The following is a 25027-nucleotide window of genomic DNA, read 5'->3' as shown; positions in this document are numbered from 1 at the left end:
CTGGGCACTTTAGCCACAGGACAGTTAACCCTTGACATTAAGGATTTGCGCAGAGAGGCCGTGATGCCAGTTGCGCAGTTTGGCAAAACGTGGGCCGTTACGCTCCGTTTCAAACCTCTCCCTGTGGCATGGAAAGACAAAGGGATGGGGAAGAGACAGAGAGAGAGACAGAGAGAGAGACACACAGAGAGAGAGAGAGAGAGCAGGAGAGAGAGATAAAGGATGGAGAGATAGGGTTTAAGTTGCCTCCAAATGCTGTGTTAAAATAAAATAAAATAAAAAGGACAAAGCGAAATCTTTTTGTGGGGGGAAGGGGGCAACAATCAGAATTGCTCTAAAATTTGGAAGCACCCAATTCTCCTTTCTTGGCCATATTTGGTTGGGCTTGACAGGGCTGCTTTTGCTAGAAATCCATCCTTTGGCCAGCAAATTTCCATTTGCTCCAGCAAACAAAAGTTTAACAGCACACACAAACAAATGCGAAGGCTTTCTGCGTCTAGGTTAGCTTCTCGTTCTACAGCAAGTAGTGATTTGAATAGCAGTAGAGAGGTTATCTTTCTGTTATTATGGAATAATGCAGTTGTGGAATTCACATTTTTTTTACTATCGGTTCTGTGGGCGTGGCTTGGTGGGTGTGGTGTGGCTTGATGTGCATGGCAAGGGAAGGATACTGCAAAATCCCCATTCCCTCCCAATCATCTGGGACTCGGGAGGCAGAGAATAGATAAGGGTGAGGCCAGTCAGAGGTGATAGTTACCGGTTCTCCAAACTACTCATAATTTCCGCTACAGGTTCTCCAGAACTGGTCAGAACCTGCTGAATGCCACCTCTGGAACAATGGATACTCCCTGGAAGTGATGTCATAGATTAGGGCATAAATAATGCCCATCTATTTGGGGTTTTGAATGACAAAATTCGAGTGGCATCAGTGTTGTGGTAAGAAAGAGGGTATTCCCTTAAGTAACTATACGACACCTGCAATTCATTCAAATTAATTGAATTTGGGTCAATACAAGTCTATTCTTTTTTTAAAAAGACTTTTGAGTGGCTAAAAAAATAAAATAACAAAAGATAAAAGGTTTATTGAAAAAAATTGATTTTGTTTGGAGGGTTTGTTAGGCTAGTAAACGCCACCCCCCCTCCTTTTTAAGCACACAACTTCAAAAATTTAAATTTGTTTAGATGCCGTTCTAGAGAATGAATCAAATCAGATGGAAAAGAAAGTATTGCATTCTCATCCACAGATTCTGTTTTTCTCCAACTTGATTTCATTGAGGGCCACATCAGGGTTGTGTTTGACCTCGGGGGGGGGGGCAGGGGGGGCATGGCCAGCTAAACATCACTCATGTCAGGGGTAACTGTGGCGGCCCAAGTACTCTGCCAGGGAAAACAGGGTCCCAAGCTCCATTTTTGGCTGCAACGGCCTCATGCAACCTGCCAACGAAAATGGAGCTCAGGAGAGCTGTATGCGGCCCTCCCCAGCTCCATTTTTGTTGGCAGAGGCACCAAGGGCTAGTTTTTTTGCTGTTTCCAGGGTGGCCCTGCGGGCCAGATTTAAGCACCATGGGCCAGATCCAGGCCCCGGGCCTTGGGTTTGACACCCCTGTCCTCCACAATTCCACCTCAAACTGATTTGTGAAGTTCATCTGGAGATGGATTTGCTTTCCCCTGAAAATGTCTACAGGAAGTCTGATTGCCTTGACTAAGTCCCATGGTCAACACTCAGTGGTGCATGGAAGCAAGAGGCTGTACCACTGAGAAGGGAATGAATGAATCCTATTTTTCTCAAAAAAAAAAAAAAACCCAAAACCCAACCCTCAGATCAAATCAGACCTCTGGTTGGAGTTTCCAACACAGTTCACCTGCATGCTTGTAAAAACAAGAGGGTGACCTTTCTAAATTATTGTAGCAACCCATGGAATTCAGGAAGATGGTCTGATGTCTATGCTGGACACTCTACTACAGGGGTGTCAAACTCAATTTCATTGAGGTCTGCATCAGAGTTGTGTTTGACCTTGAGGGGCCAAGATGGGCACGGCCCACTTGACATCACTCGTGTCAGGGGCACCTGTGGTCGCCCGAGTGCTCTGCCAGCAAAAACGGGCTTCAAACCTCCGTTTTCAGCTGGGCTGGCATCCTGCAACCCTCTGCAAGTGAAAACAGAGCTCAGGAGGGCCATGTGTGGCCTCCCGAGCTCTGTTTTTGCTGGCAGAGGGTCGCAGGAGGCCGTCCCAGCCAAAAACAGAGCTTGGGAGTCTGTTTTCACTGGCAGAGGCACTGTGGGCTGATCCTTCACTGTTTCCAGGGTGGCCCTGCAGGCCAGATCTAAGCACCCCACAGCCTCGATGCGGCCCACAGGCCTTGAGTTTGATACCCCTGCTCTACTGCATTAGCTGCATGGATGAAATTAGAAGCAGAAGCGGCTCCAGTGATGGAGACAGAGAGTCGAATTCTCTTTCCTCCTTCCCTAAAAGATCATTTCAGCCCAGCAGGAGAAGAAACCGAAGGACTTTCTTCCTGCTGCCTGCAGTTCCAGTTCTCCTTGGAATTGTTCTTAGCTGCAAATTACATTTTTAAAAGTGGCCCTTAATTTAAATCACATCGTCATTGAAGTCTCATTAATTTGGGCTTCACCCTGTTTTCTTAGAACTTTTGTTAGCCTAATTACTTTAAGAACATCTCTACTGCTTCCCAAACATGACCGGTGGAGAGAAAGATAAATTAGATCACAGACAGAAGCTTTTCCAGGGCATGCTACTTTTTGCATTACAGGTATACTTGCCTTTGATTTAATATGGCTTCCTTCCTTCCCTCCTTCACCCTACCTTTCTTCCCCCACCTTTCTTCCTTCCTCCCTCCCTTCTCTTTTCCCCCTCCCTTTTTTCCTTCCTTCCCCTCACTTTCCTTCTTCCTTTCTCCTTCCCTTCCTTTTTTCTTCCTTCCCCTTTTCCTTCCTTCCTCCGTCCCTTCCCTCCTCAACCCAGCTTGCTATCACGTACCTAGTAACCAAGCAATGGTAGGGCAGCAGAGGCTATGGATTCTACCACATTTGTTAGCCAAGTGAAATCCAACAATCTTATGAATTACAACTTATTCACTCATTCTTTCTTTCATTTACTCATTCATAGATACCCGTAATTACCATCAAAAGAAGAGAAGCACATTTGGCATACAGTTAAAGCAGTTGTGCTTCCTTTTTCTGGTTATTTGGCTATAACTTTTCATAGAATAGAGATAATTGAACAAACTTTGTTGCATCACATTCTTGATTAAATGATCTTTCCATATATATGCTCCAATACCCCAAAAGGTTTCCAGAATTTTGGCCACCACTGTAGGTCAGCTGCATAGGTTATAAAAGAGAGTTAGTTGGTCTAATGGTCCAAGCATTAGGTTAGAATCTGGAAGACTGTGACTTTTAGCTCTACCTTAGGCACAAAATCAGCTGGGTGACATCGGGCTGGTCACACTCAGCCCTGAGAAGAAGAAGAAGACAAGAGCAAACTGCTTCAAAAAATGTTGCTCAGAAAATTGCAGGGGTCAGTTAGCAACTCTGACTCAAAGTCATCACACACACACACACACACACACACACACACGCACACACACACACACGCACACACACCAATCTTCTGTGAAGACCCCTAAATACAGTCCCACCCTGGTTCCCCAAAAGCCTAAAGCTATCTCTGTTCCTTGGATAGCATCCAATTCCTTCGGGTTTCACTAATGAGAAATGTTTATATTCATTGCTGGCTCTTGGAGCCACCCAAATACTGTTGGTAGCCAACTCTACCATCAGCAGTGACAGCATTTCTAAGGCAGAGATATGAAAAGAAAATATCTATGGTTGGTTCTGCCAGCTGCTATAATTACCCAGATGTTTCTCATCACCCAGAAGCTTAATTTAAATCTCAAAACAGAATTGGAGTAATCACAACTATTACCAGACTCTTTGTCAAATCTCTAAGAGATGGGTACATTTTCCTGAGATGGTTCAGTACATATACGGCAGGTGTACATGCAACTAAAACTTCACCCAGGACAACTGGGATGCTGAGACCGCATCACAATTCTTACACAGAAATGTCTTCCATGTACAAATTTGGCAACCTATGCAATTTATATCTCTGTTCCATAAGAATTCTGCTACATGCAGTGAAGATCTTGGTCTGTAGATCTTCTAAGGCCGAAGATAGAAGGAGAATTCCAACTAGGTCAATAACTGTTATCCCTCATGGAAAGCAGCTAAATTTAGTTGCAAATATACTTCAGCAATTACAGACAAAAATCTCAGGTTCAAAACTCAACCAAAGCCAACCTGTGTTAGCACAATGGGAACTTTGGCAGGACAAATAAGCCAGATCATGAACTTCTGTTTCTAAGAAGGCATTCAGGAAGGCAGGGATATGACAACAAGAGAAGAGGTTTATCTTCTCTAGACCATCACAACTAAACTAGAGGAAAACAAAAGGGAAGCTGGTAGCCAATTCCAAGAACACAATCGCAACCACCTTAAGATAGGTTAAAAAAAAACCTGAGCTTCTAAATATTTGCAAATGGACAAACATTTCACTCTAGTAGCAAAAGCAGTCCTGTGTGCTCACACTGCAGTATTTTGAGAAGATTGATCCAAATCAATTTATTGGGAATGGATTAAACTTCCCCCTTCGATTTAGTTTCTGCAATGACACTCTTTGGTAGTCTTGTTCATAACATTGGAATAACAACATTTGTGCACCTCCATTGAAACAAATGCTAATCCCAGCATCATCCCAATAAATGCTTGTTAAAACTGCAATCCAAGAGTAGGGCAAAGCACATGCAGGCCAGTTCGCTGTGTCTTTCTGGCAAAGTTAGCCCATCACAACCCTTGGGAGATCCTTCTACCAAAACTTCTCATCAAGTGCTCCCTGGAATTACAGTAAGTTCTGATCTGGTCTGCTTGGGACATCTGGTTAAACCAAAAGCATGTTTGTATTTTAGTGATTTGAGTAGAAGTAGTAGGTTTTTTTTAAGGGTGAAAAAAATCTAATGGGCATAAAAAAATTCAATTAATGCTAGTTCTTGTTATCGGTAAACAGAAGGCCAGAAGGTAGCTAATTGCCTACCTTGATCTTCTCAAGGCATCCTCATCTGGATCTTGCACTGCAGATGAAAAATTGGTAATGTTAGAAGGAGAAGCATCAAGCAAGACGTTTGAATGGAGAATGAAACCTTACTACAGTTTGTGGGGAAGAACTACATTTTACTCTCACCAGAAAAGGACAACTCTAAAGAGGAAATCTACCAGAATCTCTCAACATCAGTTATTTTATCCAGAAAGTATCCATACCTTCCAGTTTAGATCATCGTCATATTTCCCAATGGGACTTATTTGAAGAATGGGGGACAAAGTAGGTGTCCAATTCATTCTGTAGCTAAGGCCATTGCATCCCAGTTTTCAAAGTTTTGAAACTTTGAAAACTGGGATATGCGAAGTTTTAATTTGAATCCTCTCTGAAATGCCTGTCTGCTTTCTCAATCTCAAAAGTCTCCCCAAATAAGCTTTTAGGAAAATGGATTTATGCTGGCATTATTGACAGATTACCTGATATTTGATCTAGCCAATCCCAAAGCAGGGAGTGTTTAATAATTGTGAAAAGAATAAAGTGAACATCAGAAGGGTTGTTTGGCTTTTCGTTAATGAGGGTTGGTGATAGATTCATTCTTTACATTTAGATGGTTGATTGACAGCACCGTTCATCTGGTATGCAAAACAATGTTTAATCCAGATAGCCCTATGGGAAGTGGATTACTTGGGGGGCTTGGCTGTGAGATTTCAGACCAGAGTCTGGCATAGATATTGCATTGGTCTTAAAAATATCTGCAACTTATTGTAACCACTGCTAATATCATGACTTAGTTTGAAATTTGGAATCTTCTTGTAGTGGAGCATGCTTCAGTCTGTATGAACTGCTATTGTTTTGATTTGAAGACTTTCTTTCTGATCTAGTTTCAGCATAGAGTTCCCCACCCCCCTGCACAGTATAGACACAATGGTCAAAATGATGCTGCCTAGCTCTTCTTAGCTGGGCTGAGAAGTTGCCTTCAGCCAGTTCTCCTGAACTCTTCAGAACATTATGCCATGACTTTCTGAAATGTTATGTATCTGGCCCAGCAGGAACTATAAAGTTTTCAGTCATTTTTCAATAGACTTCAGTGTCAGAAGAAGGCAGAAGGACCAGTTATCTACGCTTCTGAAAATGATTTCATCAAGTACGGGTAAAACCAAACTATATCCTGAAATTTTAAGAAGCTCAAAAGGAGATCTTTCTATCCTTTATGGTCTTCACCCACTCCCAAGCTTTTTCCAAGAGTCAGGTGACTTGTTGACCAAGGAGAATCACACCAAATCTGGTAAATCACTTCTTAGTTTGAGGCAATTTCCTTATCTTACAAGACTTTTCTATATATGGGCCAGGAATCTACAATGGTTTAGGGGGACTATTCAAGTCAAATCAAATCAAATCAAATCAAATCAAGTGAGAATGTTGTAGAGAAGAGGCAGAATGAGAAACACAACTGTTGTAAAGTTCCTTCACATGTGCCTTAACTTAGGAGGCTGGGCTAAATAATCAATTCAGTGCTTTGGCTCTGCTGATGTGGAAGCAAACTTCTCAATTTCTATGGATTTATTTGGTGGACTTCCTTCTGAGAAGAGGTAGTCCTCGACTTAGGACCACAATTGAGCCCAATATTTATGTTGCTAAGTGAGAATTTTTAAAACTGAGTTTTGCCCCATTTTATGACATTTTTTTGGCAACGTTTGTTAAGTGAATCGCTGCAGTCATTAAATTAGCAACACGGTTGTTAAGTGCATCTGGCTTCCTCATTGATTTTGCTTGTCAGAAGGTCGTAAAAGGCTTCCCTATTGATTTTGCTCATCAGTGACCCCAGGACACTACAACCGTCATAAATATGAAGCAGTTGCCAAGCTTCTGAATTTTGATCACACGACCATGGGGGATGCTTAAATGGTCATAAGTGTGAAAATGGTCATGTCACTTTTTGAAGTGCTGTTGTAACGTTCACTAAATGAACTGTTATGTCGAGAACTACCTGTGGTGCATCAACCCTAATCACTGTTTTTGGAAACTTTACCTGAGTTAAACAGTTCAGAAGGTTATTGAGGTAGGTCAAAAGTGACCTCGAAGGGAATTCATTGTGATCAGGTAGACAAGGAATTGATTGAAGGAATTGATTGCTGAGAATCAACACAGTTGTTTTCACGTGAGACTAGAGCCTCATTTTAAATCTTGTTTTGCTGCATTTGTTTACAAGGAGGTTGGCATGATCTATTGAGCAGATCAAGTCAAGTCAAATCATATCAAAGGTTTAATATGGTCATAGACCAGCACAGTTCTATTGATAGTTTTTTCTGCCCAAATTATGGTGTGTAGTTGTGTACCATCTTGCAGAACATAGATTTTCCTCCTCTGATGATCACTACTATAAACTCTAGGCTGGATATTGTGATATTTTCAAGGACCTGCACTTGAAACTGATTATCGGAATGCCACAAAATGGAATGCAAAAATGCTTTAAAACAAAGATAGTAAAACCTTGGGTTTACAGTTCCCCACTTAAATGCAGCAACTAATTTTTAATTAGGGCTTTAAACTCAAATAACAACATGGATTGTATCCAATGCAGTCTGGACAATTGACTTAATTTACATCATTTGCCTCAAATGATATAAATTAATGCAAATAACATAATTGCATCAATTATGTCACTTCATGGTGCCAATGTACCTCAATTATGCAAATGCTGTAAATTACACCGAGTTGCCTATGTTGAAAGTAACCGATGTATCTCAGAAACATTCTATCTCTATCTCCTAAAAATCTGCCTATTTCTATCTACCCTCCATTCTCATCTCTTCATGAATGTATGGCATTTTCATGGCCATAAACTACGTTCTTACAAAATACATCTAGCATTCCACTGCTAACTCAATCAAAACTCCTTGGTAGTTTTGTTGCAATTACAATAATTGTTTCTAAGTTGTCTTTGGGCATTAAAGATCACTGCCTCCTTTCTCCGTGGGCTGAGACGACTCCAACAGACTTCTGAGTGAAGTCACTTAGTGTCCGAAGGTATGTTCTTCACCTGCAATTTCTCTAACAGAAGATCTTCTCCATCTCTTTTCTTGGAGATGGATTTTGATGGTATTTTCACAACAGAGTTTATGATGGTTGTAATCTGGGCAAAACTGGGACATTTGTGATTCTAACCTTCTGGGAGGATTAAGTGATTAGATCAATGCTATTTTTGATGTTTTCACAATATTCTTGTGTTCCATTGACCCAATTAAGTATATTGTGTGAACAGGACAACTGTCTGCAATTTCACCAAGACTTGGAAGTATTACAGAGAGAGTAAGATGGTGGGATGGGGTTCTTTGAGCTTGATTGTTTTCTTGCAGATGTTCCATTACCAGACTGGGTAACATCATCAGTGCTAGAAAGGAGTTAACACTGAAGATGATTGTGCCAATGGAAAGCAACCCCAAACAATGCCATTTCAAATCTGGTAGTGGTTTTCAGTGAATTACAAACAAAAGTTCCTTAAAAAAACGTAATTTAGCTTTTCTTGGAAACTGAGGATTTGCCTGCTTCCTCCTTTTCTTTATGATAACAAACCCTTCCCCCTTCCTACCCCTCCCCCAATTGGGGCTCTAATAGCACTTCTGAATGACATCTTCAGGAACTTCTTGAAATATTGTATTGTCTTCATATTCTGTGATAGTGGTCCATTTCTCTTGCAACCCTGTGATAATGTGATAGTGTTCTCATTTCTGTTGAAAAGTAGTTATGAAATCACTAAATAAATACCTAGTTGTGAGACAAGATATAAATATTACAGAGGACAGCCTGAAAAAGTATAATAAATTGGAGGGACAAAAAGGCTCCCCCTAGATTATTGCCCCTTAGAGTTAAGGATTCAGCCAAAGGATTTTTATTTTATAATAGAGACCTGGAGGCCTATCCTAAAAAAGACATCTGTCTGTATGCCTATCTATCTATCATCTATCTATCTATCTATCTATCTATCTATCTATCTATCTATCTATCTATCTATCTATCTATCTATCTATCTATCATCTCTATCATCTGTCTATCCCTATCCCTCTAACTATCATCTCTCATCTGTCTATCTCTAATCTGTCTATCCATCCATCCCTCTATCATCTATCTATCTATCTATCTATCTATCTATCTATCTATCTATCTATCTATCTATCTATCTATCTATCTATCTATCTATCTATCTATCTATCCATCCATCCATCCATCCATCCATCCATCCATCATTTATCTATCCTGTCTATCATGTCTATCCCTTCATTCCTCCATCTGTCCATATCCATCCATCCATCCATCCATCCATCCATCCATCCATCCATCCATCCATCCATCCATCCATCCATCCATCCATCTATCTATCTATCTATCTATCTATCTATCTATCTATCTATCATCAATGTATCTCTCTCTTTGTGTTTATCTATTTGTCAGTCCATGTGTCTATCTTTCTGTGTGTGTGTGTGTGTGTGTGTGTGTGTGTGTGTGTGTGTGTGTGTGTAATCAAGCACCGACAACTGATACCCAACAGAGTGAGGAGAAAGGAGGTTTTCCATGAAAGAGGTGAACTGGGCATCCCAGCTGGACTTACTGTACTCAGTTCCTGTCATCTGAGCAAGGACTCGGAAGGACTTTGACTGCAAGTTGGAAGATCGGCGGCTCCAATCATCCAGCTCATCTTCAGACTTGTTTTGGTTTTTAAGCACAGCCTGATAGACTGGAGAGGCACTGTCTACATGAGGGTCTTTAACAGGAAGGTTACTGCAATGCAGAAAGTAACAGGCACTGTAACATAGCTTATGAGATCCGGCCCGCCCTTCCCCAACATCCTTGCTGACGTTTAGCCTCAGATCCACAATTGCTGCTTCTTAGCCACAGAAATGAAGGAGTTACTTGTGAAACAAGCAGATATACAAGGAAGCCATGATGCAAAGTTGCCTTTCTCTTCACAGGAAGCAGGGAGAACATTGTTATCTAGAACGCACGTCACACAAAGAGAACTAATCTGACATTTTCTTCATCACATCAGACAAGTAAAATTTACCAGTTTATTCATTTGCCTGGCTTGCAACTTTCTGAAATATCTCAACCACCATAGCAGTTCAGAGAATGGCATAGGATTACTCATAATTCCAGGAAGCTGCTGACCTGTTTCCACTACTTAGAACAAGGACTGAGTTAAACATTGAACCTTTGGGAATACAGAATCCACACCTACATTTTCCAGGAAAAAAAAACAGATCTTCCCCAAGCCTTTTCACCAAGAGAATGCTGCCAAGACTTTACAACCTCACCAGCTCCCTCCTCATTGGCATGGCTTAGAGTAGGAAGTGTGGTTTTAATACTGCATCTAATTGGTGTTTGGGAGGCCTTGACAATGAGTTCTCTAATGAAAAGGCTTTCTGTATTGGGTTTAGACTACTCTTCTCTTCTTCTGATTAGTTTGTGAAGTCCCTATAACATGTTTGCCCCATCATTTATCCAATTAAGTGTGTTGTGTGGTTAGGACTTCCATGTTTATGATGTTGCAGGATTTGCAGACCAGCAGAGACCACAGTGGGAAGCCACATCTATGTGAAACTATCACTATCACTGGGTCCTAAGAAGCTGAATGGAATTATATTGAATGGACTTTCTAGGGCTACGTCTTTGTGGTGGTTTCATGGGCTGGGTATGAAGATTCAATGCCACATATCATTTCCTAATTCCCACTGTCCTTCATGATTTTTGTTCTCCAGGGACAGTTACTGTCAGCATCTATCTTGCTTGCTTGCTATTGGCTGCCATAGTAACGGGGAGGGAGGGGGTGCATGGTATTTGGGAGGGGAAGCGTGCTGGTGGAGACATCTCAAAAAAGGGAGTTTTGTTCTCACCATCTTCTGCACATGCTGAAGGTCCGTGTTTGGGTTTGGTCAAGGCCAACCATCTCTGCATACCAGCTGAATGAGGCCACCTGAAGATGCATCCCACATGACACTCTTGGGGGTTGGAGATAGGACATTGGACGGGGTAATTGGGGGGACAGATTTGAGTAACTTTTGATATATACAAGTTCGCACCTTTTTGCCTCAGATCTTGCTTCACTTTCTCTGTTTTCATTTCATATCTAGTAAAAATACATTTTCTCTAACTAATTGGAGTTGGGGGTTTCCTTTTTTGGATGTTGAATGAGGCATGCTTGACAGTTATACTCTACTTCTGCCACCTTCCCAATATATAGTAGTCTCCCATTACAATTGAACAACCGATCAGATGTACACCAAATCTCAGTCAGCTACTTCTGACATTCATAGCAAAAGCCAAAGGAGGCTGGCCAATATGCATGTTGGCTAGAGATCATAGCAGCTTAAACGTAACTCTTAGAAATCACAGAGGTAGGGGAACAATTGAAGAATTTGAAAAACTGTTCTCGATAGTAGTATTTGCACCAATAAAGCATCATCAACGCACCCATCACAGTCTCAGGAGGACATGTTGAATGACTTGAAGGAAAGAAAGGACAATTTTCGATTTGCATCACCAAACAGTGCAATGTTCACAAGAAAAGGATTAGTTGAATGAAAAAAAAAATGCCACCGAGCACATCCGGTGGAATAAAGAAAGTTGGGGAAGCCTACAGATGTTGGTGAAACCCAATCAACGGCAGTCAGATTAGTTGATGGGAATCATAGTTCATAGTTCAACACCATCCAGAAAGCCAGAGGTCTTCTCATCACATGCCTTGCTGGAGCTATCGTACATATCTCATCTAGCATTCTGTTTATAACAATGACAAAGCCAAACGCCTGTTGAAGCTCCCGAGCAGATAATGATTATGACAGAATTTGCCATATCATTTGTCAGCATCACAGAGTCTTGTGAAATATTGGCTCTGAACAATGATCATTCTTTGCTCCATGCATTTATCTAATCTGCCTTTAAATATCTCCTCCCCTTGTGTTAACAAATATCTCAATTGTGTTCTCCCCAAGAGAACTTTGCTTTGTTTATTGTTGGCTTTTATTTTCTTAAAAGAATAATAGCCAACAATAGATGTCAGATAGTTCCCCATATTAACTATATCTTTGACAGTTATTACTGAAACAAGAGAGTTAGTAATATCGGAGGGCGGGGGAAGTCCATATAGGAGGGGGAAAGTCCATATACTTGATCCAAATAATAGAATACATTTTAGAATTCTGGTCTGAGTATTCACTTTGTGCTAGCAGCAGAAAATAGTTCAACTTACTCCATTAAAGCAAAAACCTATTAAGAGTGACAGAAAATGACAAAAGCCTGATTGGAATTGTAATCAACTGAATCAACTGGAATCAATCTGTGAACATCAATCTTTCATGAGATATAGACACTACATAGCCGAAACAGGCCTGCAAGGGAAACTGTGAATTTAGAAGGGAAAAAAGAGGGGGGGGGATTTCTTGCGAAGCACAAATGAAAGGAGAATGCTAATAAAAACAAAAAACACCCAAATCACCAAATAAAAAAGCACAAAAAGAAAAGCAAACTGACTGTGTTATCAAAATGCCTCCTAAACACAAATAAGATTTGGTCCAGAGATGTCCTTAAGGAAGTCTGATGTGGAAATTACCCTTGGAATTGTGGATTTTTACTTTTCCTTTCTCCATTAACTCCCCTTCGCTTCTTTTGATTAGGATTAAATGCAGACCTCAATTGTATTTAAAATAGATCCACTGAAATTAGTGGGGAGACAAGGGGATTCATCAGTACATTTAAGATTTGTGGACTTCAGAGAATCTGAATATGTAACTGCAAGACTAATTTCCAGGATCTACAGTATATATCATGTCTGGCCACCAAGGGAGAATCAATTGGCTAATGCTATCTAAGAGGACAATTTTTGTACCACAGGACCCCAAATCTTTCTGGCAAGAGAGGAATTTATTGAACACCAAAACATTTTCGTCTACAGTCTACACATCAGGTATAAAGAGAAATTTCTCAAAAAGTTGCTCTATATGATTCTACTAGTAGTGCAAATCAGAAGTGGCTTCCAACAACCACGTGCAGATAAATCCTTTCATAATAAGGTAACTAGCATAAGGTATATGCTAGTTGTTCCCAACTATAGAGGGCGGTGCTCATCTCTGTTTCAAAGCCAAAGAGCCAGCGCTGTCCAAAGACATCTCTGTGGTCATGTGGCATGACTCAACGCCAAAGGTGCACGGAACGCTGTTACCTTCCCACCAAAGGTGGTTCGTATTTTTCTACTTGCATTTTTGCATGCTTTCGAACTGCTAGGTTGGCAGAAGCTGGGACAAGTAATGGGAATTCATCCCATTATGCAGCTCTAGGGATTCGAACCGGCAAACTGCCGACCATCTGATCGGCAAGCTCAGTGTCTTAGCCACTGAGCCACTGCGTCCCATAATACACAAAGTTTAAACCAGCGAACCAACTCCCTATGCCCGTTGGGTGGAATTTCACTGAAGCTACTGGAGTTTTGTGGAATATGGTTTCTTTTTTGGGATCCATTATCCCAGTAGGCCGATATTTTAATCTAATGTGATTAGCTCTCTGAGAAATCACTCTGAAGCATTGCCGCCAAATATGGGCCCATTCAGATTTACGACTGAAGACTGTTACAACAACTTCAGAAAAGGTGCTGTATCACTTGTAAAGCACTTGCAGGCATCATAAAATATCTCTGTCTGTCTGTCTGTCTGTCTCTCTCTCTCTCTCACACACACACAGAAGCACTTGCAGGCATTGTAAAATCTCTCTCACTCACTCACACACACACAGAGAGGGGGTGTGAGAGAGAGATTTTACAATGCCTGCAAGTGCTTCTGTGTGTGTGTGTGTGTGTGAGAGAGAGAGAGAGAGAGAGAGAGACAGACAGACAGACAGACAGACAGACAGACAGAGATATTTTATTTTATGCATGGTAGGCACTTGACAATCAGCCCACATTTACAACTGGTTGCAGCATCCTTTGGTCATGTGACCATGATTTGCATCTTTTTAGCCAGTTTCCAATGGTTTGTGGTTTTTTGTTTTTTTTGCCAATTTCTAGGGGAAAAATATGCCCACTCTGGAGAAAGGATTTGGATTTACAACCTTGTAATTTACTTAATGATCACTGTAAAAAATGGTCCTGAAATTGGATCCAGACATGTGACTATCTCAACTTATAACTGTTATGACTCAGACTGAAATTCTGGTCCCAACTGCAGTTCTAAATTGAGGATTATTTGTAGCCCCTCTTCTCCCCAGGGTAGAGTGAATGAACTCAGAATGTACAGATGCTAAATTTATATAATACTTTCCCCACCAAAGTTGGAAAATGGGCAGGTTGGACTTTGTTACAGTATTACTGGAATTTAATGCGAGGGGGAGTGGGGAGTTGTGGTCTTATCCAAACAGTGAAGGAGTAAAACTATTTCCTCAAACCCAAAGTGACAAAAATAGGATGTGATGTTGTTTTAAACTCTGATGAAATTATTTTGACGATTTAGGTTAGTGTTGGGAGTTTGCATGCTTAATAATCCTCTAAAATAAACAAGCATTGAGAGAAGTGGGTGATAAACAACGGGAGGAGAAAGAAATCTTGAGCATTTCAGTTGTTTTTTTCATTTTTACAGAGGTGGGAAAATGCATCTATTTATGCCAGTGGAAATTCAGGGTGATTCATGAGTTCCAAAACTCAGGAGAAAAGAAAATGAGTGATTGGGATCTATAATTACATGATGTTGGGAGAAGCAATACGAATTAGTATGAGAAATCAGTGAAAACCCAAAGGAATGTGTCAGAAAGGAGAAAAAAAGAAGACATGGTGCTGTTGTGATGCAGTGGTTAGAGTGCAGGCTACTTCTGCTGACTGCCAGCTGCCAGCAGCTTGGCAGTTCGAATCTGACCAGGCTCGATTGATTTATTATTGATTTATTACATTTATTACATTTATATGCCGCCCTTTTCCCCAAAGGGGACTCAAGGCTCAAGGTTGACTCAGCCTTCCATCCTTCGGAGATGGGTAAAATGAGGAGCCAGATTGTTGGGGGCAAGAGGCTGACTCTGTAAACTGCTTAGAGAGGGTTGTAAAGCACTATGAAGTGATATATAAGCCTAAGTAAAAAGAAGAATAAGGGAGCAAATTAACACTTTGCAACTGAAATAAGCTGGCTAGACATATTATTATAGGTACAAGAGGGACATTGACTCTGGGGTCTCCAAAGTTTTCTAATTCATGCATAAAATAAAGGCAAGAGAGATTGTGTATGCAAAAATAATATACATTAGGCCTTTTTTTTTTCCAAAAGGCAACTGGTGTTTGCTTTTCCTTGGAGACATTTTGCTTCTCATCCAAGAAGTTTCTTCAATTCTTCATTTCAGCAGAACTGAAGAAACTTCTTGGATGAGAAGCGAAATGTCTTCAAGGAAAATCAAAGTCCAATTGCCTTTTGAAAAAGTACCTTTGGATCAACCATAACACGGATGGCTGAGAGTCTCCATAGACATTCATATCAATTAGGAGTTTATAGTATAGCCTTTATTATCATTGTATATCATGTATACAACGAAATTGGTTTTAGCCTCACTGGTGCAATCCACGACAAAAAAAATACAAACAACATAAATAGTATAAATAATAATCACTATGCAAGTAATTAGGAAAGAAAATTGCTTTCAGTACCAGAATTATACAATTAAGAACAATAAACCCAACCCATTCCAAGAACACTTCTATTTCTTTTGCAGAAACACCAATGATGTCACATATTAACCCAGGATTAATTGATATTAGCAATATTAATATTGATATTAACAATATCATGGACAGGAAGCCATGAATGCTTCATGAGGCACTGCCATCCAAGTTCGGTTCTCACACAATTTGCCTTGGATTGTTCTGAGATACAAATGGTCCCATCCTTGATTTGAATAATTTTGCTATCTAGGACAACAGCAAATCTGCCGATAGCTGTTTGCACGCAAATGCTGCTCCCAAGGAATACATGGCGGGAATGGAACACAGAGCCGATTCCATCGCTTAGAAAGATGTTCCTTTTCCATGCAAGTTAAGAGGCAGATTGTCTTTGTACTACACAGGAGGAGCCCTGGAGAATAAGCGTCTAAATTCATGCACAGCCAATGTGCATTTCCATCTCTATATACAGGCAGATATCTTTCTTTGACTCCAGCGTCATGAAATCTTGAGCAAAACTAATTACAATGTTCTGCTTGGAATAAAGCTCTAAATATATACATATCCTTTCTCCCAAATTACAGCGATTGCCACAGTTCCCCCACTCCCCCCAAACTCTCACTTGGAGAAATATTCATGCTTCTGATTGTCCTTGAAATAAAAATGTTCACAGAAGCAACATTAGCATTTGGTACTAAAATCGTTTCCCCAGGGCTGCATAATATCAACATTTTTGCTAAAATGCGACAAAGGGAAATAGAGGCTAGGAAGTTTCTCGGCCTCAAAGGCACCAGAGGCAATTCTTCCTATTCCATATTGGTTGCAAGATGCACACATGTTTAAAATTGAAAGAAATAGTAAAGTTATACCGTTGCGTATTTGTTGGTACTGGTTATCCTCCTTTCTCCATGTCAAAAGTGAGAAGGACACATGAAATTTCAGGAAGCTACAAAAGGGAAACCACTCAAAGGTACACAAAGTAGCTGCACAGAAGAATGGATGTGTGTGTGTGTGTGTGTGTGTGTGTGTGTGTGTGTGTGTGGATGGATGGATGGATGGATAGACGTAAGGATTGTTAACGGAAGGATGGATGAATGGATAAATGGAAGAATAGAAGAATGGGTGGGAGGATGAATGGATGGATGGAAGAACGAATGGGAGGATGAAAGGACGGATGGATGAAAGGATGGGTGAATGGATGGATAAAAGAAAGGTTGGATAAATGGGTGGAGAGAAATGGTGGAGATTTCCTTTCCATAGGTACTAGATGGAAAGGTATTAGATAACCATCCCAAATAGAAAATAAATCTCAAGATAAGCTGCTAAGAAAGCTACCAAATAAAGCACATGTACATAATGGGTCTAAAATGTAAAATAAGCAGATCTGTTCATTTCATCGGAATACCACAAAAACATTCTTTGCTTTCCCATAAAACTTAACTGTCAATAATGTTAGCTTTTCTCTAGCTTTAAACATTAGATGCACACAAGTGTTGGCTTAAATGAATGAGTTTGTTAATAGACTGAGAAAATAAAGAAACGGATATGATAGCCTTGGCAGTTACAGCCTACAAAAGGAATGGTTTTTTTAAAAAAAAGCTTTTAGTATAACGATTGTATTAGAACGCTAGAGGAGATTTTATGGTTGGTTCTTGGCTGTTTTACTCTCACTTTACTTATGAGGATATTTTTATGGTTTCATATTTTAGGTTGTATAGCAGATGTTTAGGTTTACATTACCCTGGGGAAATTTTAATTGTTCCCACAATGCCACCATATGTCTGCTCAGATTTGGCTGCGTACAAATCCAGTAAACGAAAAAAAAAACATGCTATCAGAAAATGGGAGGGAGGAGCAATTTGTAACAAGGGAAGACAAAGGAAGTAGAACATCATTTTTATGTCGTAGCTCAGTCCTATCTTTTTAACCATTTCTCCAACTCTATTGAACATAGAATATTATGGGTGGGAGGGTCCTTGGAGATCATCTAGTTCAGCCCTTCCCCATGGCAGGAGACTCTATGCCAATGATGGCAAACCTTTTTGGCACTGAATGTCCAAACTGGAATGAGTGTGCATGATGTGTGTGTGCGCACCTCCGAGTCTCGTAAACTCAAAAGACCAGCTGCCCTGTGTGCATGCACACTCTGGTCACCTGGTCTTCTGGTTTCTAGCACATGCATGCATGCCAATCAGATGATTTTCATGCTCACTGGAGCCCCAAAAACTCAAAGACCAACTGACCGGCGTGCACGCACACTCCAGCCACCTGGTCTTCTGGTTTCCAGCAGGCGCATAGATGCCGGACAGCTGGTCTTTGCGTACCCCTGAGTTCTGGAAATCTGAAGACCAGCTGGCCGGTGTGCATGCATGGGCCGGAAATCAGAAGAGCAGCTGGTGATGGAGCGCGTGCCCACAGAGAAGGCTCTATGTGCCACCTCTGGCAAGTGTGCCACAGGTTCACCATCACGGCCCTAAATCATTCTGGACAAATGGTTTCCACATCTCTTCTTGAAAACCTCCATTGAGGGAGTACCTTCATCTTCTGAAGGCAACCATTCCACTGGTTAATTGTTAGAAAATTCCTCCTTAGTTTTAGGATGCTTCTCTCTTTGATAAGTTGGGAGCCTATCCATCTGTTACTCCTCGTCCAGTCCTCAAGGACTTTGTAGAATAGACCGACCCACCCTCTTCTCGGTGACAGCCCTTCAAATAGTGTAAAACTGTTCTCGTGTCACCCTTGATCCTTCTCTGTTGCACAGCTTTAGAAACACTGAGTGATGGGCCCACTGCCCCGTTGGTGTGGCTTTGGCAGAATATTTCAGAATGTTGGCGTTAGAGAAAGGAATGGAACTACTAGGGCAAAATATCCAGAGATGCTTTCAAAGGATTTCATGCCCCATGATGGTAGGTAGCCAACTTGCTCCATCAAATTATCCCACCTCTGTTGCTTAGGATAAGAGGAGGCAATTGTTGTAACACACACAGCAGGTACATACAGAAAAAAAAAGGGATCTTACCCAGCAAGTTCACCACCCTGGGCCTGAGCTTGGCCTGCAATGGCATCCATGATAGCATCTTGAGAATACATGCTGATGGGGGTGTTATATTGTGCATGAATGATGGTGGCTTTGCCCCCGGGGCCTTTCACCTCGATGGGTTTGTGCGTGGAGAGGGCAGAATCCTTCAGGACGTTGGGGTTGAAACGTTCCACATACTCTGTGCTGGGATGGAGGAAGTGAGGAATCGGGAAGTGCAGAGGGGGAAAAGAAGAAGGAACGGTGAAAAGATTAAGGAGGGGGAAGGAAAAGATTTAGGAGCACAGTGGAATATTTTCACACAGACAGACAGACAGACAGACAGACACACTCTTTGCATTTGATCACAGGCCAGCAGAGTAGAATTCAACAAGCAGCAAAGAGCAAGAAAGCAACTTTTCCCAGAGATGCGTCTGATGCTCTTCTAACCGAAACATAAAAAAATAATGAGTAATTGACGTAGCCTGTAAGCACCTTTGTGAATGATCTGCCTTAATTTAATTCAGGGGTGAAATACTCTGAAGTCTCCTACCGGTTTGCTTCACGCGCACATGTGCACTTCATGCTCATGTGCAGCAAACATGCACTTTGTGCATACCACAGGTGCTAAGAAGCCTTTTTCTGAGGCTGCAAAGGTAGGTAGAACAGTGAGGCAGAGGGGGGAAGACAGCTGTGCGACATGATTTAGATTCACTAGAAAGCAGGATTTCCTGGTTGAATATAAATTGTGTGGCACAGCTGATTGTTGCACAGCTGACTGTTAGCATCTTTTACAACCGGTTTGGGTGAACCAGCCGGAACTGGTAGCATTTCACCCCGATTTAATTCAATTTAGAAGGCGACTCTCTGCTGGCTCAGGAATAGCTAGATGCTTCTTCTGTCCTCAAAGGTGGACTTGGGCATCTCTACTTTTGACGGCTGAAGTTCAGCCCTAGATAGTAGTATCAGCCCCTTGACTCAGGAAACAAACACCGCAAACAATGCTAGAATCTACTTTATGGATCTGGGCTACCAGAAAATCTTGTGAGTTTTTCTTTTCTTCACTCTTAGGCCAAAGAGAACTGAGTGAGTCGATTTGGAATTCCTTCTACAAGCTTTTCTTGGATGTAGTGGATATTTTTGGAGCACCTTCTTATTTTCTTCAAAGCTATCTCAAGACTCCGGCGCAAGCAGTAAAGTCAGTGTGCGATCATTAAATGGCCTTCTAAATAATGTATCTGGCTTAAGATTCAGTAGATGGCAGCAGAGAGAAGCAGAAAACTCTTTGTGGCCAACTAGTGATCATTGTGGGGGTTTGCATCTGATATTCGTACTTATGGATTATAGCGGACTGACTTTTCTTCGTGTGAATTTGCAAAAATTAGAAGTTTTTTCTTACCAGATTGGCATTTAGCAAAATCCTCTGAGGTCCGACATTCAGAAACATTCAAATACAATTGCAGCAATGTGCATAAATAAAACTCCTCTGGGTTTTTATGGATTTAGAGCTGTTGTTGTGGCCCCAGCTAGTGGAGCTGGCAGCAGATTGGACAGTGAGGAGGTTGGGGAGGAAGATGGGCCAGTCCTGGAGTCTGGAGAGGCTCTAATGAGGGCTGTGTGTCAGAGGCAGAGATGGGGCCAGAGCCATATGCCAGTTATCAGCTACCTTCAGAGTCAGACATCAGTGGGGCAGAAGAACAGCTGGAGCCTGTTCCCAGTGTGAACATGCGCAGAGTTGCCAGACAAAGGGAACAGCTAAAGAACAGGGATTGAGGACGAGTAAGGCCACAGGTGGACAATGAATGGCCCCTCCCAAAGGAAATAAAAGAGGAGCAAAAGGGGAATGGAGTTTGCAGGAGACAATGAGTTTGCTTAATTGGTTTGTGACTCTCCAAGACTCCTGGCCAAGTTTTGCAGCTATTGGCCTGGCAGTTCTCCAAGCCAAAGAAAGTATGGGACTGTAAATCCTCCCTTGAAAGACTTTGCTAGATGTGAATGAGGAGAATTCACGTCAATTAATAAAGGGAGTTTTTGATGGGGCAATGAGTTTGCTTCATGCTCTTGGGAAGCCTCGGTCAGAACAGCCATAGGATAAGAGAAACAGCACACTTTGCTCTCTTCAGAGCTGCCAAAAGGTGGGAAGTCTTTAAGGACACCCCTTTGCTCAGCAGGATAAGGTCTTTATAAGGGGAGCACCATGACGCCAAAAACAATTCATGCACTTCAGGAGAACGATACCCAAGGCAAGCAGCTCAACATGCATTGAAGTCTAAAGCAACACGTTTACAGAAACACCTTGATTGGAGCCAAAGCAGGCCAGCCTCCTCACAATGCACCTCACAAACTGAAGCACTTTGCCATGGACACTGATTTTTGCAGCCGTTATAAGCCCCTTTAATTAAAAGGTTCCCCTCGCACATATGTGCTAGTCGTTCCTGATTCTAGGGAGCGGTGCTCATCTCCATTTCAAAGCCGAAGAGGCAGCTCTGTCTGAAAACATCTCTGTGGTCATGTGGCCGGCATGATTAAATGCTGAAGGTGCATGGAATGCTATTATCTTCCCACAAAAGGTGGTTTCTATTTCTCTACTTGCATTGTTTACATGCTTTCGAACTGCTAGGTTGGCAGAAGCTGGGACAAGTAATGGGAGCTCACTCTGTTACACGGCGCTAGGGATTCGAACCGCTGAACTGCCTACCTTTCTGATTGACAAGCTCAGCATCTTAGCCACCGAGCCACCATGTCCCTATATTGATTTGATCCCCTTTGATTAGTTGGACCCTTTTTTTCCTGCCCAGACACATAGGAGGAATGGAAGCCATTGACTCCCATAGAGGTAGGATGGCAACCTATGACCATCCAACTCTGATTTTTGTAGTCTTCTGAGTCCCTTCTGCTAAAAATTGACCACAGAGCTTCCCTCCCTTTTAAGGGGAAAGAAAACCTATGACATTTACTTTGAAGTTCGAAAAAAACTCCACATCATACCAAAAAAACACAAAGAAATTTCCCCATGCTCCTCTCCACCCCAGCTTTACTCCCTACTGTGGGTTCTGGAGTCCTTAGTGAGGGTCTTGGTCATGAAAGATTCACAGGATTTGCATAGGAAGATTCCATCTATAGATTATTGTTTCAACCTTGCAACCCATGGAGGCACCCAAGGACCTTCTAGAAATCATTTTCAGAAGAATGTTCTTCTAGAAATATGCTTTGGATGAAAAACGCCCTTCCAGACATAGGATTATATTGGCAATGAATTCTGCCCAAAATGCCTCCTGAGTTAGTTTTATTCTTGGAACAGACCCCGGGGGAATGGCCTTTTGATATGATGCCGGACACCCCAATAAGCTGTTAAAAGAACATTCCATTTGCAAGCAGATGGAACAGGAGCACAAAGGACCAGAACATGCTGTTCCAAGAAAATGGACATCACCACTTAACACTGACACACTCTTGAATACTAACTTGGTTACAGGGTTGGTTACGACCTAGAGGAAAGAAAGGAAAAAAAGGAGATCAGATTTCCACAGTTTTCTTTAACCAGAATTGATAAAGAGGTATTAAGCAGGCATCTAAATCTTTTGGAAAGAAAGAAAAAAGAAAGAAAGAAAGAAAGAAAGAAAGAAAGAAAGAAAGAAAGAAAGAAAGAAAGAAAGAAAGAAGAGGGTAGGGAGGGAAAGAAACAGAAAGTAAGAAATGTAGGAAGGAAAGAAGGGAAAAAAGAGAGAGAAAGAACAAAAAGAAAGAAAGAGAGAGAAAGAGAGAGAGAGAGAGAGAAAGGAAGGAAAAATTGAAGGAAGGAAAAGAAAGGAGAGAGAGAGAGAGAGAGAGAGAAAGAAAGAAAGAAAGAAAGAAAGAAAGAAGAGGGTAGGGAGGGAAAGAAACAGAAAGTAAGAAATGTAGGAAGGAAAGAAGGGAAAAAAGAGAGAGAAAAAACAAAAAAGAAGGAGAGAGAAAGAAAGAGAGAGAGAAAGAGAGAGAAAGGAAGGAAAAATTGAAGGAAGGAAAAGAAAGGAGAGAGAGAGAGAAAGATAGAAAGAAAGAAAGAAGGAAAGAAGAGGGGAGGGAGGGAAAGAAACAGAAAGTAAGAAATGTAGGAAGAAAAGAAGGGAAAGACAGAGAATGAAAAAGAAAGAGAGAGAGAGAGAGAGAGAAAGAAAGAGAAAGAGAGAGAGGAAGGAAGGAAGGAAGAATTGAAGGAAGGAGAAGAAAGGAGAGAGAGAGAAAGAAAGGAATAAAGAAAGAAAGATGTGATGAAGAGAAGGAAATATAGGGCCCAGAACGTAACCACCTGAAATTGTAGAGTTGCAATAATGTTTGGCCAAACCAGTGCATTGCTACATAGATTGCTGTCTCTGATATGAAATGGTCTATGAAAACAGTGCATGATTCAAAGCAAGGAAAATACTAAATATTCTGGAACTGAATATGCTTTCTCAAGCCTCTGCCCCCATGCTGGTGAACCTTTTCGGGACTGAGTGCCGAAATGGGAGTGCATGTGTGCATGTGGGGAAACATTGGAAACTGGAAGAGCAACTCCCTAGCACGCATGCACACGCTGGGAAACTGATCTTCCGGTTTCTGGCGTGTACATGCATGCCAGTCACCTGGTCTTCTGGTTTGTAGTGCACATGCATGGGCTAAGACCAGCTGGTGGGCACGCAGGCACACGCCAGAAACCGTAAGCTCAGCTTCCCAGAGTGTGCATGTGCACCTGGGAGATGCTTTTCCAGTTTCTGACGCTTCCCCACCAATGGTGGGTTCCAGATCCCGTTGCAACCAGTACGCTGCAACAGGGCCGGGTGTCCACCATGGGCACATGTGCTGCACATGCATGTGCACCCATAGCCCTGCGATGCTCCAGCTGCTCGGCTGAGGTTGCGTAGGTGCCGTACGCTGCATGTGTATGTGCAAATGGCCCGGTTGGCTTAAATACAGGTAAGGAACGAGGGTGGGTGGGTGGCCCCTCCAAAGCACTATTCCGGTACAGTGGCTGCTGCTCCCAGTTGCCACCAGTATGCTCATACCAGGGCATACCTGTTGGAACCCACCACCATTCCCCATGCACGAAGGCCAGCTGGCCAGTGGGCATTTGCACACCAGAACCCAGAAGAGCAACAGGCAATGGCTGATGTGTACGGAGAGATGGCTTCTGGCACATGTGGCATAGGTTGGCCATCACGGCCCTACCCTTTCCTCTAGATGTACTACAACTAGCTGAACATACAACTTGTTTGCACAAGAGCAACACTTTAGTCAAAACCCCAGAGATCTGCCCCACAATATAGCGAATCCTGGAGGAAGCTATGGAGTTAGGAGAGACTATGGAGTTAATAAGACTATCTTGAGACTTTACAAGATAAGAGAGGTTTTTCAAAGCCAACCTTGAAATGAATATACAGTCAATTCAATAAAAACAAGATCAGAGCTGACTGCCGTTTGCTAATCTAAAGTATTTTTGACTATGTCAGGGTTTATAAGTTATTTTTAATTGCCAGTCTACAAGAGAACATTGGGAGAAATTCTGACGCATTTGTGTTTGCTCTATCTTCTTTAAGCATTAAGCTACAGGGATCTTAAGGTCTGGGATGGGTTAAAAGAAATATTAATATATGCTAAAGAAATATTAACACACATTCAAAGAGACACTTAACTCTTTGGTGTCAGGTCTGCAGCCATCTTTTCTTTTGGATCTTTGGTCTGCCACACTTACTATTATTCTATTATGCCTTTTCTATGGTGGGAAAATGGGAGGGGGGATTGTACAAAGTTAGATGCTATGTAGCCAAAACAAAATTCCTTGTAGAAACCAAAGGTCAGTTCCGATCATCCTTTGTCTTTGCACCTCTGCACCTGACTGGAACTGGATGGGTAGAACTGCCAGCATGGCAGTGGAAGATTGGACCATGTGATGGGATTGTGGGCATGGGGCAAGATCTTGAACTTTCAACTGAGTGGGGAAAATTGGGAAGCTTTCAGATTCGGGTTTTCCCAGATGTGCCAACATGACTCTCTTAATAAATTGGAACCTTGAGGAATGCTTTGCCTCGGACTCTGATTTAATTTTGGATTCTATTTGGAACTCTGACATTTGGTTCTTCACGTCAAATGTGCAGAGACACAATCCAGATCAAGCTAAGTAGCAGTGGGACCATAAGATTAAATATCCCCCCACCCGATTTCTTGCTGCTTAATTTCTGCCAGTGGCTTTTTCTTTAC

At 41.8% G+C, this 25027-nt stretch overlaps 1 protein-coding gene across 8 annotated transcripts in view; it reads right to left on the bottom strand.

Annotated features, from left to right (window-relative positions):
• The window catches only part of LDB3 (LIM domain binding 3), a 170787-nt gene that overhangs the window by 52236 nt on the left and 93524 nt on the right, over nucleotides 1-25027 (bottom strand). For 7 of the 8 annotated variants that reach the window (XM_087701852.1, XM_087701850.1, XM_087701851.1 and 4 more), the window contains 2 exons: nucleotides 9721-9890; nucleotides 5112-5148 (listed from right to left, as the gene is read on the bottom strand). In XM_087701852.1, coding sequence (XP_087557978.1) covers nucleotides 5112-5148; nucleotides 9721-9890 — 207 coding nt within the window. Of the gene's footprint in view, nucleotides 1-5111; nucleotides 5149-9720; nucleotides 9891-18811; nucleotides 19016-22273; nucleotides 22297-25027 lie in introns of all 8 variants that reach the window. The other variant, XM_087701858.1, reaches the window with a different exon arrangement.

This window comes from Thamnophis sirtalis, unplaced genomic scaffold (genome assembly GCF_051295495.1).
Source record: "Thamnophis sirtalis isolate CommonGarterSnake01/CBP01778 unplaced genomic scaffold, rThaSir2_p1.2 scaffold_15, whole genome shotgun sequence".
Taxonomy (NCBI): Eukaryota; Metazoa; Chordata; class Lepidosauria; order Squamata; family Natricidae; genus Thamnophis; species Thamnophis sirtalis.
The sequence above is the reverse complement of the archived record's forward strand: the minus strand, read 5'-3'. Positions and strand labels throughout refer to the sequence as shown.